Source organism: Vombatus ursinus, unplaced genomic scaffold (genome assembly GCF_900497805.2).
Source record: "Vombatus ursinus unplaced genomic scaffold, bare-nosed wombat genome assembly UNPS02014813.1, whole genome shotgun sequence".
Lineage (NCBI taxonomy): Eukaryota > Metazoa > Chordata > Mammalia > Diprotodontia > Vombatidae > Vombatus > Vombatus ursinus.
Genome location: NW_020954591.1, coordinates 12,272,599 through 12,292,242, shown reverse-complemented (window position 1 = coordinate 12,292,242; position 19,644 = coordinate 12,272,599). Strand labels below are relative to the sequence as shown.

The 19,644-nt window shown below is 41.2% G+C and overlaps 1 protein-coding gene across 1 annotated transcript in view; it reads right to left on the bottom strand.

Moving 5' to 3' along the window:
* The window catches only part of FLT1 (fms related tyrosine kinase 1), a 191,136-nt gene that overhangs the window by 18,823 nt on the left and 152,669 nt on the right, over positions 1-19,644 (bottom strand). The window contains exons 19-25 of the mRNA XM_027877641.1: positions 15,692-15,805; positions 13,869-13,957; positions 9,693-9,849; positions 9,171-9,268; positions 7,150-7,272; positions 5,392-5,503; positions 3,000-3,099 (exon numbers count right to left, since the gene is read on the bottom strand). Of these exons, the coding sequence (XP_027733442.1) occupies positions 3,000-3,099; positions 5,392-5,503; positions 7,150-7,272; positions 9,171-9,268; positions 9,693-9,849; positions 13,869-13,957; positions 15,692-15,805 (793 nt within the window). The remainder of the gene's footprint in view (positions 1-2,999; positions 3,100-5,391; positions 5,504-7,149; positions 7,273-9,170; positions 9,269-9,692; positions 9,850-13,868; positions 13,958-15,691; positions 15,806-19,644) is intronic.

Sequence of the window (19,644 nt, the reverse complement as noted above, 5' to 3'; positions counted from 1 at the left end):
CAATAAGCAAAACCATGGAGTGGGGAGGTAAAAACGGCAAAAACAGGGAATGGAGCATAATCTAGCTCAGTGGGAACTTGGAGATGCCAAAAAGAGTTGTATAAGATCAGGCTGAACAGGAAGGTTAAAGCCAGGATAGATAATTTATACTTCATTTGGGAGGCAATAGGGGGCTATTAAAGGTTTTTTAGCAAAGGAATTAAATGCATTAGTAAGAATCCTCAGGCAGTTGTCCAGGGGATGGATTCAGGAATCAAATGCACATTGGCCCTTGCAACAGCCCCCATGGACCACAAGATCCCAAAGTGTGTGATACTTTCTTCACCCAATACCAGGAACAAGGTGGTTGGAAAATACTTGGCATCTTAAAAGACCTCACAATCCCTGGGGCTGAGCTGAAAGCTCTCAGAGAGCAGTGTCTGTGACACGGCTGTCTTTGCACTTAATAAATATTTATTGAAATAAAAAAATGAAAATGAACACTCCCTTAACAAAAAGACCCACCCAGGCCTCCTGGATTTATTTTTCACTTTATCACCAATCCTTGGAATCCTTATGTTCCCAGCCTCCTTTCATAATGAGGCCAATCTAGGCTGCTGACAAAACAAATCCTTTCTTTTCCTTCCTACTCTCAATCTGTTTTCATTGCTGTGGCTTTTTCAGGGCCATGTTCCTTTCTCTCCCTGTCTGGCTCCCTGTCCTAGGGCTGAACCAGCCTTGTTGCAAGGAGATGATGAAGGAGAGAGACATTGACCTTGTCCTCTTCTCCATCAGTCCTTCTGCCTCCTCCCCAGAGGCCATCAGGGAAACATTTGAAGGGCACCCCATTGTGTAGTGAGGAGGACAGGGAGGCATGGACAGGGAAGAGCTAACAGCCAGCTCAGGAAAAGTGGTACTGCAGGGAGGTCCAGGTCAATGTTTCTGCAAGTGTCATCACATTCTTGCCTTGGCCTCAAGCAGCAAAAAACAAGTTTTGACAGGGTGATGGAATATCTGGAAGAAGCATGCAACTCTCCGAAGCCACAACAGGGCTTGCCCATGGGAGTTGACCTTGCTGTTCCTAGGATCGTATAGCCACACAGCATGAAAAAAGCATGTAGTTCAGCCAGCATCACACTGAAATGTCCAACAAAGGTCGTCATCAATCCTACTCTTAAGTTGAAGTTAACACTTCTGTATAGTGCTTTATACATAATATCTCATTTTTAGCCCCCAAAGAGTCTGGACAGGCTAGAGCAGAAGTGTCAAACCGGAGGAAGAGGGAATATGACCCTCAAAACTTCCCAGTGTGGCTTGAATTTAATTAAATATAAATGGGAAATATTTAACAAAATAATACAAATACAATAGAACAGAGATAATGCTAATTTGTGGTTTTCTAAATCAGTACTTGACTGCCAAGATCTTTATGTATGGTTTAGTGGCTCTCTTTCTATATGAGTTTGACACCCCTTGTGTCATAGGCCTGGCACATAGGTGCTTAATTGTTTATTCTGATTGACCCTTGGGCTAGAGCAGTGGGCTAAATCTAATAGGAAGAAATTCAATAGGAAAAAATGTAAAGTCATACACTTGGGCACAAAAAAATCAGCCCTCAAAATCGGATGGGACAGTTATGGGTTGATGTTCTGACAGTGGTTGTTCTAAAAAGGTTCTGGAGGTTCTGGTGGACTGCAAGCTCAATATGGTTAGGCAGCTTGAGGTCAGAGCCAGAAAAGCTAATGTAATCTTAGGATGCATTAAGAAGGGCACTCTTCCAGGAACAGGAAGGTGGTAGAATTGGATTCAGTTCTAGATTCTATGGTTTAAGGACGCTGAAAATCTGGAGAGAATCCAGAGGAAGGCAGCCTGGTTAGTGAAGGGCCTGGAATTTATGATGTATGAAGATAGGGTGAAAGAACTGGGCATGTGTGGCCTGGAGAAAAGCAGGCGCGGAGGGAGAGGGCAATATTATAGCCAGGCCCAGGTATAAAAAGGAGGGAGGGATGAAACTTGTTCTGTTTGGGCCCAGAGGGTAGAGAACCAGGAGCAAGAGATGGCAGTGGGGAGGAAGTACATTTAGGTTCAATGTTGAGAAAAAAAACTTCCTCATAAGTAGAGCCATCTCCAAGTGAAACAGGCTGCCTTGAGGGTGGCGGATTACCCTTCTTTGGAGGTCTTCAGCTGAGACCGGGCAACGGCTTGTGAGGATGGCATAGCAGGAGTTCTTTCATTTGTTGGCTGGATTAGACGGTCACTGAAGTCCTTTCCTACTCCCGAATTTTGTCGTTTTTGGAATTGAGATTTAGGGAGTATTATCGCTCTGATTTCATAGATAAATAAACTGAAAGCAGTTAAATGCTCTCAGGAAGGTAGCTTGTTCTGATCACTCTGGCAGTTAGTGACAGAATGGGACCTGAACCCAGGTCTTCTGGCTCAGAGTGTAGGGTGTGACTGACTGCACTACCTTGTGAAGATAACCTCAAAGGACATTGCGCAACTCTCCTTGTTAGCTAGTTACATGTGCAGCAACTTCTTTTTCTCGAACCTAAATCCTTTCTACTCCATTTGTATCCTAAGTCCATTGTGCCTTGTTCTGTCTTTAGTGGGGCTGGGGAGCTAACACTGTGGGTTTGTTTATTCATTTTGATCAAAGCATCATTCCCAGAAGGCCACGGTCTTCGACCTCATCCCTCAGTGACTCAGCTGTCTTTGGTTGGTTTCTTAGTCCTAGCTCACATCCCCTCACCCAAGTGAACTCTCAAGTCCTGTAACACGGTCAACCAAGTGGAAGGGTTGGAATGGATTGATGGAAATGCATCTTAGCTATCTGAAAAGTCATAATCCCTGATTTGGCAGGGGGTGGAGGATGGAGATGGAACTTAGAGCCCACAATTAAGTTGGATGCTAAAAACCAAGCACTTCCCATATCCTTACTGGGCTGCAGGGATTTGAATATATCAATTCAGATATAAAATTAATAGCCCTCCAACACTGATATGAGCAAAGTGTCTCCTCACATTTCCGAAGTAGCATATTCTGGAGCTCTCATCCTTGTGCCTTCCTTCAGACGACTGCAGAAGTCTTCGTCGATTTGCACTCCTGGGTATGGAGAAGCACCTAAAGACAGGAAATTAGGACAGAGAAGTCATGTCATGGGAACTGGGAGGAAACAATTTAGTTTTTCTTTCCTTTTTTTTTTTAAAAGAGAGATGCGATTTACAAAATTCATGAGTCTGAGAAGAAAGAAGAATCGTTTGCCCTTTGGTGGGAACAGGTTGGAGCTCAATATAAGGTGTGTACACTATTCCTCGATAAATGAGGCCATCGTCTCAAAATAAATATTTGTCAGTAAAACACAGATAGTTGTTTCATTTGTTTCTTGGTGCATGGGCAGCGGTAGTACGATATGATGGATTCTGAATCAATTTAATTTAGCTAGTCAGTCAATTAGCATTAGTTAAGTGCCAACTATGTGTTAGGCACTGTGCTAAGGGGTGAGTTCAATTCCAGTTGATGTTGTTTAGTTGTGTCTGATTCTTTGTGACCCCATTTGAAGTTTTCTTGTTAAAGATACTGGAGTGGTTTGCCATTTCCTTCTCCAGCTCATTTTACAGATGAGTAACTGGGGCAAGAGGGTTAAGTGACTTGCCCAGGGTCACACAGCTAATAAGTATCTGAGACCAGATTTAAACCCAGGAAGATGAGTCTTCCTGATTCCAAGCCTAGTGCTCTATCCACTGAGCCATCTAGCTGCCCATCACCCCCGACTCTGCTGTTTACTAATTGTCTAACCTTCAGAGAGTCACTTAACTTCTCTCCTCCTTGGTTTCTTCCTGTGTAAAATGAGGAAGTTAAACTAGATGACCTTTAAGGTTTCTTCCAGCTATGATTGCTCATGGAATTCTATCATTAGAGGCTCATTATTTTTGATTTACCAAACCACTGTTTTAAAATGCAAATGGTATGTGTGTGTGTGTGTGTGTGTGTGTGTGTGTGTGTGAAGTGCCAGGCATTCATATTAATTAATAATTAGTTGAATTTCTAGCACTAGAGGATTGAGTGTTTTGTCAGGATGGAGAGGAAGCTTGGGACACTGTCTAGGTGCAATGACCAGGAGAGGGTTGTGTGTATGGGTGTGTCAGAGGAGAGGGGCACAACTGGGAGAGAAGTACCATGAGAACACAGGCATCTCCAAAGCGGACTGAAGAGAAAGAGGGCAGAAAGGGAGTCAAGAAAGAGGGCAGAAAGGGCACCATTTTGCCCAGGGCCAGACCTGCCTGCTGGCATATACTTTATGCTGAGTGGGATCCACTGTCTAGCTTTGTCTTCTCAGTATCCATGGCTGCAGGCTGCCCCCACAACACTGGCACACCTTTTGGCAACGATTTCCATTGGACTCCTCAGTTCAAGCTCATCCCCGTCTGCCTTAGCATCTGTTTGTCTGGACTTTCGACTGATTAGTGTAAGGAGGAAGCAGCTGGGAGTAGTGCATTGCTGGCACCAGGGCCAGTAGGGCTGGCTAGCAACTTTCAAAGAGTGCAAGGAGCAGGTGCCTGTCATCGAAAGCAGGGGAATGATTTTCACATGTTAACGGGAAATGAGAGATATTACTAGGAGGCTTTTATTTGCTGTGAAAAGCAAACTCTTGGCAAAGCCCAAAAGAATTTTGGACTGAATCTGAGTTGGCTACTGAACACTGACATGTGTGTGTATTTCTATCCACTTATGCATGTGCTTATATATGTAGTGTGTATGTGTGTATACATATATACAGCTCTGAAAACATTTACCAGGCACTCAGTCCTTTATCAGACTACCCTTCTCACAGAAGGTCTGCAGGCAGTAAAAGAAACAAAATCTGCATTCTTTATTGCTAAGCATAAATAAGACAAATCCATTTATTATCACTGAATCCAAGCTCCTTATTTCGTAAATGAGGAAATGGAAGCCCAGAGAGGTAAAGGAATTTGCCCAAGGTTAAATAGCTTGGGGAAAATAGCAGAAGTAAGACTCAAAACCCCCATCTTTTTACTCCACCTCCATGCTCTTTCTGTTCAGCCATGACACTTGCCTCTAGGTGGGTGGTAGATGCTGGACGGTATCAGAAGCACCTCCTACTCTCAATAATACCTTCATCTTCACTGACCTGTGTGCCTCAGGCTTGAAGATAACCCTCCATAGTGTTGCTTTGGGTCAGCCAGCCTTGCCACGTACATACTTATTACCAGTTCATACAGTGGATTCAGGTTCATCGTATGTGAGGTACTTAAGATCTTAAACAGATTGAGATCCATGTAGGCATCAATTCATAAATACTTGGCTATTACTTTGCAGGTCTGCATGTGAACAACTGAAAGGAGGTTACAGACATTTGAGGTGTCTGTTATTTCCTTGCCATTTCAAACTTACCTAAGGAGAATATTTCCCATAGCAGCACCCCATAAGACCACACATCACTCTTTGTGCTATAGATTTTGTCAAAAATGGACTCAGGAGCCATCCATTTAAGTGGAAGCCGGGTCTAGAAAAAGGAGAAAGAAACTTTTAGTAGACACATATTGAAACAACGTATATTTAAACAGAGTATTCATTTGTTCACCTTATGATTAGGAATCGAGCTACTTGCCATTTTAGGGACTAGTTAAGCTGTCTTATAAATGCCACACCACTTAGAAGACTATGGCATCTTAAAATAGATACGTGGATGGATACCCATTAACATGGTTTAAGTACAGTGTTATCCGAGGGCATGGGAATGACTTTGAGGACATTTAGAGGCTCATTCTAACCCTATGATTCAATGAGAAATTACTGTCTCAAAAAAAAAACTTGGACAATAGGAATACTTGGTGTTTAGAAGAGAATGACTTGAATTTGGGCTGAGGGAACTCAGAAATTAGGGATTTTTCAGAGTGTGCTCTTGAATTTTTCAATCCAACAATTCAATCAATCCAACAAGGTATTTATTAAATACCTTTTGTGTATGGGGTACTATGCAGAGAAAAGGGACGGGAACCAAAATTTAGGTCTGGGAATAGGGAAAGGTATAAAAAAAAGCAATAAGTAAGAGCTAGACAGAGGAGACTGGGCATTGTAAGGAGTGAAAAAGCTCAAGAGGGAAAGTATTGAAAAGGAGACTGAGTCTAATTTAAGAAGTGACCTGACTATTAGGTCAGTATGCTGGTTTTCATTTCCTTTGAAGGATTCTACGAACGGGCATCGTAGAAAACAAAGAGAGAGGATGAGATAGTAGAACGATAGACAGAGGGACAGACAGGACAATAAGAGAAAGAAGAAGAGAAGGAGAGAATATTTCTATCTATTACAAGAGTTTTGTTTTTATTTCTTTTTTTCAGTGGGGGTTAGATGTGGGAAGGGGAAAAGGTAGGTTTTGTTCATTGAAAAATAATAACAATAATAATATATTTTAAAAGAAACATCGAGAGCCAGAAAATAAGCAAACATATAGAGACAGGAGCCCTAGTCTGGATTGTTTTGCTTATGAAACAAAGAATAAATGGCCAAATAGTGTTCACTAATTTATATATGTATATATACATAGACAGAGGGAGTTTAGAAAACAGTGTAGGAAAATGTGGTTTGCCTAGGTGGAATAGATAAGCTGTCTTAGGGAGGAACAAGGGAAATGGTGGAAAGGTAGGCAGAGAAGCGGGGTGGCAACCATTTTTCTCCCTGATGTAAAAGGAATTATGTCTTCCCCCACCCTTTCCTGAAACTTAAAAACCTGCTGAATGAATCATTTGAGTTTGAGGGAATGAGTCCAGAGTGTTCTTTGGAGCTGAGGTAAACAACTCCCATGGGGTGGAGTATAAAGGGATCATAGGTATAATCTTTATGGCCACTGAGAACATCTTGGGAGAACTCACCAAAACCACTGGGTATAGGGATGCCAAGCAAATCTGTCCCAGGGATAGGTATCAGTATGAGAGAGATCTGTAAGACAGCCAGCCTTTTTGAACCCCAAGTTAAAGAAGATCAGAGTTTCCCAAGTACACAGTGCATTTCATCTTTGCCAAAATCATATAACAATTTCAGGGACCTCAGCTTGGGGGGGGTGGGGGGTGTAACTGTTTATGAAAGGTCTGATTAGTAGTTGAAAATCATCACTGTAAATGAATGAGTCAAATAAACATGACACTGACTTACATCTCCTTTTCTGACATAATCAGGATTCTTGTAAATATCTCTAGCGAGGCCAAAGTCACAAATCTTCACTACATTGTTTTCAGATAAAAGGATGTTTCGGGCTGCCAGATCTCGGTGAATGCACTATAATAAAACAGTTGCACAATCAAAATGCATTTCCCACAAATTTCCTGAGAGTTCTTAGTGTCATTAAAAAAAAAAATCTGAAGTCTCCATTTCACATGTTGTGAAGGAAGCCACTGTAAGCGTACACCGAGTTACTATAAACACAAAGATCTCTACAAATAGAGGTCTCCGAAGGCCAAAAAGTCAAACTCTGTCCTGAGGTTGGCCAGGGTCTCTGCTTTGTTCTAGAGATAATCTTGGTTAATGTCATTTACAACCAAAGTCCTACAAGTCTTTCTCACAGCCTTTTATCAGATGATTAGTCAGATTCTTATCTGATTATATATAAATTATAATGATAAATTCATGGAAGATCCTTGTAGGAATATGGAAAGTCACTACTGGGCTGGGAAGGTGGTGGTGATACTCACTAAGCTGGTCAAAGGGTTATTATGGGAGCTATGTGGAGAATAATAGCTGGCACTTATATACTGTGTTAAGATTCACAAAGCAATACATATATATATACAATTACAAATATAAATAATGTATATATGTATACATTGTATGTATAAATACTTATATACTATATGTGTAAATATTTATATCTAGAAATAATATATATATGTGTGTATAATTTGGTCCTCACAATAGCACTGTCTGTGAGGTAATTGCTATTATTACGCCCATTTTACAGGTGAGGAAATGAAGGTTTATAGTGGTTAAGGGATTTGCCTAGGGTTTGTTTTCTGTTTAGTAATTTTTTTGGTCGTATCTGAATCTTTGTGACCCCAATTGGGGTTTTCTTGGCAAAGATACTGGAATGGTTTGCCATTTCCTTCTTCAGCTCATTTTACAGATAAGGAAACTGAGGCAAACAAGGTTAAGTGACTTGCCCAGAGTCACACAGCTAGTAAGTGTGTGGGGCTGGATTTGAACTCAGGTCTTCCTGACTCCAGGTTCAGCACTCGATATCTGCTGTGCCACTTAGTGACCTAGGACAATTACCAGCTCTCTCTGGTACTAAAAGCCTTTCTTTTAAATAAAATCCCATGTGTATCACTTTCAGGTTCCCCAAATTTCAGGCTCCAACTAGACAAGAATGAGCCAAGTTTTTTTTTGTTGTTTTTTTTTGGCTGGGCAATGAGGTTAAATGACTTGCCCAGGGTCACACAGCTACTAAGTGTTATGTGTCTGAGGCCGGATTTGAATTCGGGTCGTCCTGAATCCAGGGCTGGTGCTGTATCCACTGCACCACCTACCTGCCCCTGAGCCAAGTATTTTTGCAATGTTTCATGCTTCATCTATAAGCCAATGCAAATGAGCACACTTACGTCTATGTGAATATTGCCATGGGTTTATGAATGAACATAAGTAATACAGTGGAAGACATTATTTTCCACTGATGTCTTTCTCTAGTGCTGTACCATCGCATACAGGTGAAGGTTACGCCAGTAGGGGGCACTTTCTGTACAGAGGTGGAAAGGCTTCTTGCCTAGTGATGGACTTGCCTAGGTGTGGGTCATTCAACAACCAGCCTGCCCCAGTTTAGACAGGTTCATTACTAGGCTAGCTACATAGTGGCGAATTTTTTAGCCACAGCCATTCATAAAGACTTTATTTTTTTAAACTCAACCATAGAAGGACTATAAGGTACATTGGCAAGGAGGGTACCTACATTGCCAAAATCATGGGTCTCTAAAGTATGGAAGTCTATGTGTATATAAATATCATTCATCTCATATGAACATACTACAGAATTGGCTATATCTGTGTGTGCCTATCTATAGAAAAACAAAACCAAAAATGTACACATTACCTCATCAGTGAATGTATTCCTATAGGGATGTGTGTGGGAATGGTTGTAGGGTGTCTGTATTTGGTAAAGAAGGAAAATAGCAACAAGTGAGGCTGACCTTTCTAGAAGATAAGAACTCCATGCCTCTGGCCACTTGAAAACTGTACGAAATGAGATCTTCCATGGTGATGGGCTGCTTGTAGAAATCATCAGAATCTGGAAAACATTAGACTCAGAACTTGTTTATGATGGCCCTTGTTATCCCATCAAATCTCAGCTTATTAGAACAGCGTTAGCAAAACATAAGAGAAACCAGCCAGCTGATCTGAATTCACTTTTGAGAGCATTTGGTTTCAACATGTGTATCCGAGATATTTCCATGTCTCCTTCTAGTTTTACCCTGACACACACAGAGGGATGATTCCCAAAGAGGCCCTAGGCTAGACAATTGCACGTTTTCCCTGTCAGAATTAGTAACCTTGCAAATAATCTTTATTCAAATCTTATCTCCTCCGGACATTACCCTATGAGTCTCCCACGGATGTTTATTAGGGTGATAAATTAGAAAAAAAAATTCATAGATGCACAGTTGTTGTAAAAATATCGCAGACTGTAGGAACAGGAAGGAATTAATACCTACCCTCCTCTTCCTCTTCAACATCACTCAGACTTTTATCTTCCTGAAATCCGGAGCTTGCAAAGCTCTCACTGCTGGTGACACTATCCAGTCTTTGCTTCTTGCCTTGCTCCAGCTCAGACTCCTTTTCTTTCTTGGGCTCAGTCTGTAAGGCTGCATCCTTGAAGGACACCCAGAGAAAGGGAGAGGGTGAGATTGCTGAATGTAAGTACCAGGATGGAATGAGAAATCAGACAGCTAAACAGACTCCTGGCTGCCCTCAAGACCATGTCACCCCAGGAAAGTGCTAATGCTCTGGCAATGAGAGGGAGGCAGTGGGCAAAACCACCTAAGGAACTCCTCCAGGGCAATACATGCTAATCTTGGCTTGATTGTGTTTCTAGGCAGGTAAAAGGAATGGTGGGGAATAATGCACTCATGATGGAATATTCATCTTTACTGCACCTGAAACTTTAGCTATTAATCACCATGGAATGCAATGATGCATGGGTAATGGGTGGTGAAACCTCTTTAAAATTATTTCCTTTTGACTCTTATTTTATTTTTCAATTAACAATTCAATTCAATTCAATTAATTTCTTTTTCTCCCTTCTCTCCCCCATTGAAATGAAAAACAAAAACAAAACAAAACCCAAAACTTTTTAATAAATATGCACAGACAAGCAAAAAAGATTCCCAAATTAACCATGTCCAAAAATATATGTGTCATTCTGCACCCTGAGTCCATCACTTCTCTGTCAGGAGGTGGGTAGCATGTTTCATCATGAGTCCTCTGGAATCAGGGTTAGTCATTGCATTGATCAGAATTCTTAAGTCTTTTGAAGCTGTCTGTCTTTACAATGTTATTGTACAATTTGATCTTCTGCTTCTATTCACTCCACAATCAGTTCATGCAAATTTTCCTCAGTTCTCTTGAACCCACACTTTTTGTAATTACTTATGGCACAATAATATGCTATTCTAATTACATACCAGCAATTCTCCAAAGGATGGGCACCCCTTCATTTCTTTGCCACCACAAAAAGAGCTATTATAAATATTTTTTGTCCATATGGGCCATTTTTCTCTTTCTTTGATCTCTTTGGCCTAGGCCTAGTAGAAGTATCACTGGGCCAGACCTTTTAGTGATTGAATCCTCTCTTTTTCCCCCTGGAAATTGAAATGATCATGATTTTTTATGATGTCTTTTAAAGCAAGGAAGGACCACAGAGATCATCCAGGCCAAGCGTCTCATTTTACTGATGAGAATGGGGACCTAAGATGTTGAAGCATGTTGCTTAGTCCCATAGCTATTTCACGGTGCTCACTGATAGTAGGCCCCAGGTATTTATACTCAAGGTCAGTTCCACCCTGCTGCCTCTTTTCAAGCAAAACTCAACTCACCTTCGCAGGACATTAATGATTGCATTGATTTCTAATGCGATAAATGCTTTTCATACTTGACTGAGCGTCTGCCACTACGATCCTTTTTGTCCCTTTAGCTCTCAGTCCCGCGATCTTTAATGGCTTAATTCTTCTGGGTTTCACTATCTTCCTTTATGAAAATGAGGGGATTGGATTGGATGGTGTTTAAAGCCCTTTTGGGTGCAACATTTGATGATTTTATAATCCATTAAAAAGGATAAACTGACTGCAAGTACTCATAGAAAACCAAAGGAAATGATGTCTCCTCCCATCAGAAGGAGCTGTTTTTCCTTCTTTGTATCTCAAGTGCTTAATATAGTGTCTGGCACATAATAAGCACTTAATAAATGCTTGTTGATTGGTTTTAGTCATTAATCTAGTAATTGATGATATTAGCACTTATTGTTTCCATAGGGCTTTGCAAATATAACACATCTAGATAGAACTGTGGTCTATAGAAGTAGGAACTCAGGTGCTGAAAGTTTCAGTAATGGCCTATTTCCAGCAGCAAAGCCAAGACAGAGTCAGGTTTAGACTTCAGAATCTTTTGCCTTTTGATCTTGAATTCTGAGTCTTTTCATTCCAAGAAGTGGGTTGTTTCCTCCACCAGAGGGCACAGTGGGAACAGGGAGAGGACACAGGGAAAAGGCATCAGAGGTGATAACTGTGCTGGACAGGAGAGCAGGCCCGACCTTGATAGGGCTGCCGGTCAACTGGAAGAATAAATACCACCTTCTAAGGCTGTACATGGAAAAGAGAAAACCAGTCCTGAGCATACACACTGCAATCCTGGAGGGTCCAGACCAGAGGACTCTCTAGTGTTCTGGGTCAGCCAGAGAGAAGAATGAAGACTTTCCTCCCTTTACATAAAGTAAAGTTTGAGTTGGCTTTTGTTCAGTCAGAGAGAGATCTTTCACAGGCTCCTCCCCAGGAAAGAAAGGATAAGAGAGTCAAGAAAACAGCATGTGGTAGAAAAACTCCCAAGCAGTTATTTTCAAAGTCCATTTTGCTGAAACTCTCTCTGCTCTCGATCGGAGCCTGTAACCCTCTGATAAAAATCACACATTAGGGTGTGAGACTTGGGGAACATTCCTCATATCCATACACCTCAACTCCTCTGGACGCTGTGATACTCTATCTGACACTAGATATTAAACATGAATTCTCGTGACTAAAGAGAATCAGGTCACAGAATAGGCTACCTGTCTAAATGAGACAAGTTACTGAGCTTTAACGACTGATTAAAAAATAATATTCTGTGAGTCTGGGGAATTCACCTGCATGAAAAACAAACCCATTCTAGCAGGGGTTGTCTTGATTTTGCCTTTGTATCTCCAGCGTCCAGCACAGCGCCTGGACAGTAACTGGTTCTTGCAGATTGACTGAGGCTAATCCTTTGGTGATGCTTTCCTGTCACTCTGTGTTTTCATGCCTTCAGGTTTTAGCTCATGAAATACAACCACAGGTTTTCCACAAATATACTCAGCTCCACCAAGTCACATGGGGAGGCCAATCATTAAATATAGCTGATGAAGGAAACAGAACCTCCAAAACAAAGGACGCACGAATCCGAAAGTTCCATCCTGCCCCAGTCTCTAGAGTGTTCTCTTGGCTTAGTCCTTCCTAAAGCCAGTCCAAATTTTCATGGCTGGAGAGAACATGTACTGCTTGGATGGGAGTGAGACATTGTTTGATCCTAAGGGTCCCAATGGTGCCACACCTCACTTGCCCACTCCCTGACTAATGCCTGTTTCTATATTCTTCTACCAGATCCACTAAGAAAATGGCTTTATAAGTTGGAGAAAACTGTATTACCCATCCCAATTCCCATTCCCACCCTTCAGCCCACCACACATATTGCCAGATTAGAACTTTTACCCTGTCAATAGCTTGATGTACAGTGGGTAATGACAGAATCTTCTCAGCAAAGGATTAGGTGGGCTTGATTCATTTGGTGTGCACAAACTTACAAAAATAACAAGAGAGGGGCAATACTGAGCTTATGACATTTTGTAAACAATATAGATTAGTAGTAATGAGGTGAACCCACCAAATCTTTCAGTTTAATTGGTCCCATCAGCATGTGAGCAAATATACTTAATACTATTAGAGAGATATTGAGGCTTTCTATTGCTAGACTAAAAAAGCACAGCATTAGTATGATGGGTTGTGTTGACAATGTTTTGCTGAATTCTTTCTTCCCCATTGTCTGATTTCTAAGGCTCTGTTCAATTTCCTTGAGGTCCTGGTAATGCAAACCTATTATAATAACAGGTAGGACCTACTGGGTAAAGCTGGTCTAGGAGTGAGTTTATAACTGTCATTGACTGGGTGAGTGACCTAGCCAACCTAAACATTACTTGTTTCCATTTGAAAATGAAAACAGTTATGCTTGTTATCTTTACTCAAGAAGGAAGTGTTGTATATTATCACACATTTCTAATATTAAGATGATTTAAATTATGTTAATAGAAAAAGATTAGAATGATTCGCATCTCAATTCCCAGATGTTATGGAATTAATTGTAATAGGATTATTCTCATAAAGGAGGTGACTGGATTACAACAAATTAGGAAGGATTGGAATATGAAGGGGCTTTAAGGTTGAGATTGAGTTTCGACTCTTCCCAATAATGGGAAGTTTATGTGTTTCTCCTTTTGAATGTTCTTATTCTCTAGACTAATACTCCTGAAGTAGATCAGCTCGACGATGACTTAAAAAAGACACCCACCTTAAATATATCCTCAGACAAAATTAGGTTATTTATTTACTTACCTTGTTGAGAAAGAAGAAATCTCTTTTGCTCTTGAGATAGTTGGATAAATTTCCATATTTGCAGTATTCAACTATCACCATGAGAGGACCTGCCACCAAAAAAAAAAAGATATTTGCAGCATCTTAGAGTCAAGCATCCAAATGACAGACTTGATGAGTTTCAAGCCAAACCATCTTTAGCAATGTAATGGGAAATGCCCCAGAAGGCCTCTGAAACTAGGAGGGCCATGGACAGGGTGACCTCAATTTAAGTTTAAAAAGAAAACAGATATGAGACCATTAAAAAAAAAGAAGAAGAGAAAGAGAGAAAAAAGGAAAAGAAACTCTGAATTTCTCATTTCAACATTTCAGTGGTCTTCAACTGACCAGCCTCACTCATTAGACCTTTTTGGTTCTGGCTGCATCTGGGAAGCCCCATAGATGTACTCATTCATGCAAAGTAGAAGTTTTAACCTTTTTTTTTTGTGCTTTGGACCCCCATGGTAGTCTAGTGAAGCCTATGGACCCCCTTTTCTGAATGTTTTAATACATAAAATACAATACACAGGATTATAAAGGAAGCTAATTATATTAAATTGCAGTTATCAAAATATTTTTTAAAAACAAGGTCATGGACCACAGGTTAAGAACCTCATTGTAGATGTGGTTAAAAATAGTCCCAGATTCAATCACATTTTAACCAGTAGGGGTATTTAAAAATACACTCAAATGAGTAATAGTGGGCTTTGGCAAAGCTTTGCAAGCATTTCTAACAGCTCTCCCCAGCTTGTGTTTTCACTATTCACGGTCTTGCCTATGGTTTGACAAGTGGAAGAGCTAGCCTTGAAGAGGAAAGTGGCCTCTCATGTACCTTCAGATGTGGGTAATCTCAAGTCACACCCATGATTTGATCTCCCTGCCTTCGTAGAGTACATGGAGAACACAGCTAGGACACGGAGAGATAGTAGGTGGAGGCTGTCATGGATTCAGTGGATGAGGAAATGGGAATTGGAGCATCAGGACGACTTTCCCACATGTTTACTGGAGTCTGGGTTAGAAGCTCCTTTTCAAAGCTGGGAAATATCCTCTCTGTTACGTCATGGGCCAAAGGCACTAATATAGTAATATAAATGCCTCTTTTCATCTTTCAGCCCAGCAATAAGATGAGGGGGCTGGGGGAGAGTGAGAGGGTAGAGAAGAGGTGTGGCAGCAGCCCAGGAGGAGCAATCTCGCCAGTCACCTGAGGAAGTACAGCTTCCTAGGCAACCAAGGCTTCATCTTGAGTCCCCAGACACCTCCTTGTAGATTCACCTTGAAAATGAACTAAACCTCTATATGCCTCAGACCCTGTGTGTTTGATCCGGCAGACTGCCTAATACTAGCTTATATCCATCTAGTGCCTTACAGCTTCTGAAGCAATTTCATGTTTATTGTCTCATTTGACCATCACAATAAAGCGCATGAGATGCAAGTAATTATCCTCTTTTTTACAGATGAGGGAACTGAGGCTCAGGGAATCTGAGTGCCTTGTTTAAAGTCATACAACAAATAAAAGGCAGAGTCAGAATTCAAATGCAGAACCTCTGACTTCAAGTCCAGTGTCTTGTCCTTGATTACATATCACTTCCCTAAATAGCAGCTCATCTTATTTTGTTCTGCTTAACCTCACTACAGATGACCCTGGGACAGAAACACCTGCTTCCTAATAGGCAAGAATAGAAGCATCTTTCCCTTAAGGTTGCCGTAGTGGTCCTGATCTGTAGAGTGATTTATCCTCCTATTAAATGAGAAAGGAGAAATTCAAATTCCTGGTTATAGCAGATGACTCATCTCCCTCTATTTACCTCCATGCTTGGTACAGGCCCCCAGCAGGTTCACCACATTCAGATGGTGTCCAATATGGGTCAGGATCTTAAGCTCAGTCATCAAAGCTTTGTATTCACTGGCTGTGGCCCCCTCTGTTGGAAAAAAGCAGGGTAGAGTCAAGACAATCAGACAATGGAGGCTCCTGCCTCTTCTAGGGTTCTTGCCCTCCCTGTTTGTCAAAGCCCAGGATTTGGCTACCGCCTCACTAACTTCCCCATATTATGCAGAATCAGAGAGCCACCTCCGTGTTTTCTTTTCTGCTTTTCTCCCCACACAACATCCTTTTGATTACAGTAAGATCCAGAACAGTGGTGGGGTTAGTCACCGAACATTTCCTCTCAATGGACCTGGTTGTAGTCAGCAATGTGCTGACTCAATCCTAGGGTAACGTACCATCAGTCTCCTCCCAAGTGCTACTGTCTGACCCAGGGGCAGAAGCAAGAAAATGAATCTCTTCTTCCCACCCTCCCCACCCCATCTCTGTCTCTCTCCTCTCTATCTCTCTCCCTCCCTCCTCTCTCTTTCCATCCTTTTCTCTCTCTCTTTCCCCCTCTCAATTTTCTCTCCCTATCTACTCCTCTTCTCCACCCCTCTCCCCACCATGATGATAAAAGGAAAAAAACATGTGAAATTTTGACTATGGGTTCTTGGGTATTTGTGAGATGCCTGATTGACCGTTTCTGGAAACATCTGTAAAGCATCTTTTCCCATCACAGCCTTTGCTTCCCTGTGGATTCAAGGGGTTATCTGATTCTCTTAATGGAACTTCCTGCCTTAAGCTAAGCAATTGAGGCTCATAGGATCGTAGATTCAGAGCTGGAAGACCTGATTGGCTATCTCGTCCAATCTTCTCATTTTACAGATGAAACTAAGGCCCAGAGGTTAAGTGACTCACCCATATTAATAGAAATAGCAAGAATTGGGATTTGAATCCAGGTCCTCTGACAATAAATCTACACTAAAAGTTTTATCTGGGGTTAGAACCCTAATCATTTGTGCCTGTAATTATACATTTATAACTATGGTTGCCATTTAAATACAGCCCCCACTTTACAAATTAGTTAAACCCTCAGATTATCCCAATGAAGCAAGGGGATGATGATAAACATTTCTCTCATTTCAGTAAAGGAAAGTGAAAACCAGAGAGGTTATCCTATCCATTCAAGCTCCCACTGTGAAAAAAGATCAGAGAAAGGAAGGGAAACCAGACAGCTTCTAACTTGGGGTGATATTCTTTGTTTTTTGGGGTTTTTTTTTGGTGAGGCAATTGGGGTTAAGTGACTTGCCCAGGGTCACACAGCTAGTAAGTGTCAAGTGTCTGGTCTGAGACCAAATTTGAACTCAGGTCCTCCTGACTCCCGGGCCAGTGCTTTATTCACTGCGCTACCTAGCTGCCCCATTGGGGTGACATTCTGTTCTGTGTCTGCCAGCCTAGGATGAAGTGACGAAGATAAATGTGAATAAAATAGGATTTTTATGATCTTTACCTAGAGGCTGGTTTTAAGATGTTTTTGAATCCATGTACACAACAGAAAAAGGTTGAGGGCTTAAAAATGAGCGAGACCTATCCATTTTTTTGTTCAGTCATTTTTCAGTTGTGTCTGACTCTTCATGATCCCATTTAGGTTTTCTTGGCAGAGATATTGGAGTAGTTTGCCATTTCCTTTTCGACCTCATTTTACAGATGAGGAAATTAAGGCAAACAGAGTTAAGTGACTTGCCTAGATCTATCTATCATACCTATTAATTTCTTTGGGCCTTTTGAAAAAACTGAGAAATGAAAAGGCTTCATCTTAAAAACTCATTAGCCACCCCTAATGCCTTTTATATGAATGTTAGCCCAGTGCCAGCTCCTCAGATATGTGCACATAGTGCAAGTCCAGGCATACCCTAAAGGCTCAAAAAAGGTCAAAAAACTTGTGTTTTATATCTCATTTTTTAGGTTTGTATTTTTAAGCATAGTTAGTAATTTTTAAAAAGTTAAGTTCATGTAAGTTTTATTTTCTTAAGCTTGATAAATAAAAAATACTATCCCCTATGATGGCAACCAATAAACATTTAAATACCTTAAAATAATTATGATTCCCTGTACACCCTCCTTACCCCAGTGATAAGCCATGCATACATATATGACTAGCTTCCCACTATAGCAAAATGAAGAGTACCATGACAAAGTTCTAGAATCACAAACTCTCGGAGACCTCATCATCACTGCCTGAATTATTTCCTTCTCCATCTGGGACCTTATATATTGTCTGAGACTCTTCAGAGGAAAGTCTAGAATTCTATGAGTGCTAGGCCTGACTATTCTAGAGAAGGCTGAGTTGTTGGCAGGGAGTAAATGGGACACGTGTGGCCAGGGAGTGAGGACCATATCATAAAGAGCAAGGAAGAGGCAGATGGCTTCCACAAACCAGGCCACGGAAATTTTCATGATGCTAGCCTGAGAGACAGTTTCCAAAGCAATTGTTCTCTGATCCTTTTTTTTTTCTTTGCCTAAGAAAAGTGCCCCAAACAAGTGCTATCCCTGAATCTTGGGTAGCTTATGCCTGAACAAGTATCGCTGATGGGCTGCTGATAGGCTCCCTCTCTGACCTACCATCCTGGGTCTCTGACCCAGTATCATTGGGCCCTATATAAAACTCTCAGAGCCTCCTCAGGCTGTCCCATGATCCCTGCTACTGGGGAGGCTTAGGCTAGTGGATCAATTGAGCTCAGTAGTTCTGAGCTAGAAAGGGCTAAGCCAATTGGGTGTCTGTACTAAGTCCCACACCAGTGTGGTGAGCCCTCAGGAAGGGTGACCTGGGGAGGGGGACACCTGACTGCCTAAAGAGGGGCCAGACTGACTCTGATAGGAAACAGCAGGTCAAAGCTTCCATGAAGAGTCATAGAGGTTTCAGACCTCTGAGGAGGGAGACCCAGTTTGAAAACGAATGAATGAATGAATGAATGAATGAATGAATGAATGAATGAATGAACAAATAAATACATAAACAAACAAATAAATAAGAGTCTACTCAGCAGAGAAGGATAATGTCAAGACTTCTTAAATGGCAATATCAGAGTGACAAAAAGAAGAAGAAGAATCCTGGGAGCTTCATCTTCCTCAAATATTTCACGTGAACTCATAGTTTTCTGGGTTTCCCTTGATAATATCTTGGAGATTCCTACGGCTTAAAAAACAGCCCTTATAGGGTTTTGTTTGTTTGTTTCGTTTTGTTTTAGCAGCACTGTTTCCTTTTATCCTGGGGTCTAAAAGAAAGCTTGCTTGAGAATGGAAATAATGTGAAAATCCTGATGAGAAAGAGGAAATGAAGCATTTTGTATTCTTAAAAGAACACGAGAGTTTTTGGGAGTTTTCATTTCCAAGCTCAATCTGTCAGGCACAAGAGATTGTAAATCATCCTGAGATCCAGTTTTATCTCCCAGGGCTTTGCAAAGCAGCAATATCTGTCAACACTAGCAAACTGTTGAAGACTTTTCCCCAAATGTAAGGAAAGGTCTTACATTTGGGTATAGAAGAGTTTATAGATCTGATTGACTCAATTTTTCTCACATACCTTCTTTAGCTTCACTTTATGGTTAAGTCAAACTGCAACTAAACCCTTGGGATTTATGATGTGTAGAATAGGTGCTAAATTTCCATTACAACATCATGGCAGCTCATTCCAAATATCACAGCCCTGGGTTATAACGGGCTGGAATCTCCAGTGTTCCAGTATCTTCAACGTGAGAGAGGGAAAGGGCCTTTGAGGACTTAAGAGACTATTTCCCCAGGGTCTAGTGCTGGATTACTTTGTGGACAAATCCAGTGTGGTATGAGAGATGATAAGTGATGGGACTTTGAGAAATTGAAGAAAAGGTGAAGAAAAGTATACCACACTTGGATACTATATAACAGGGGTGGGGAAACTGTGGCCTTCTAGGTTCT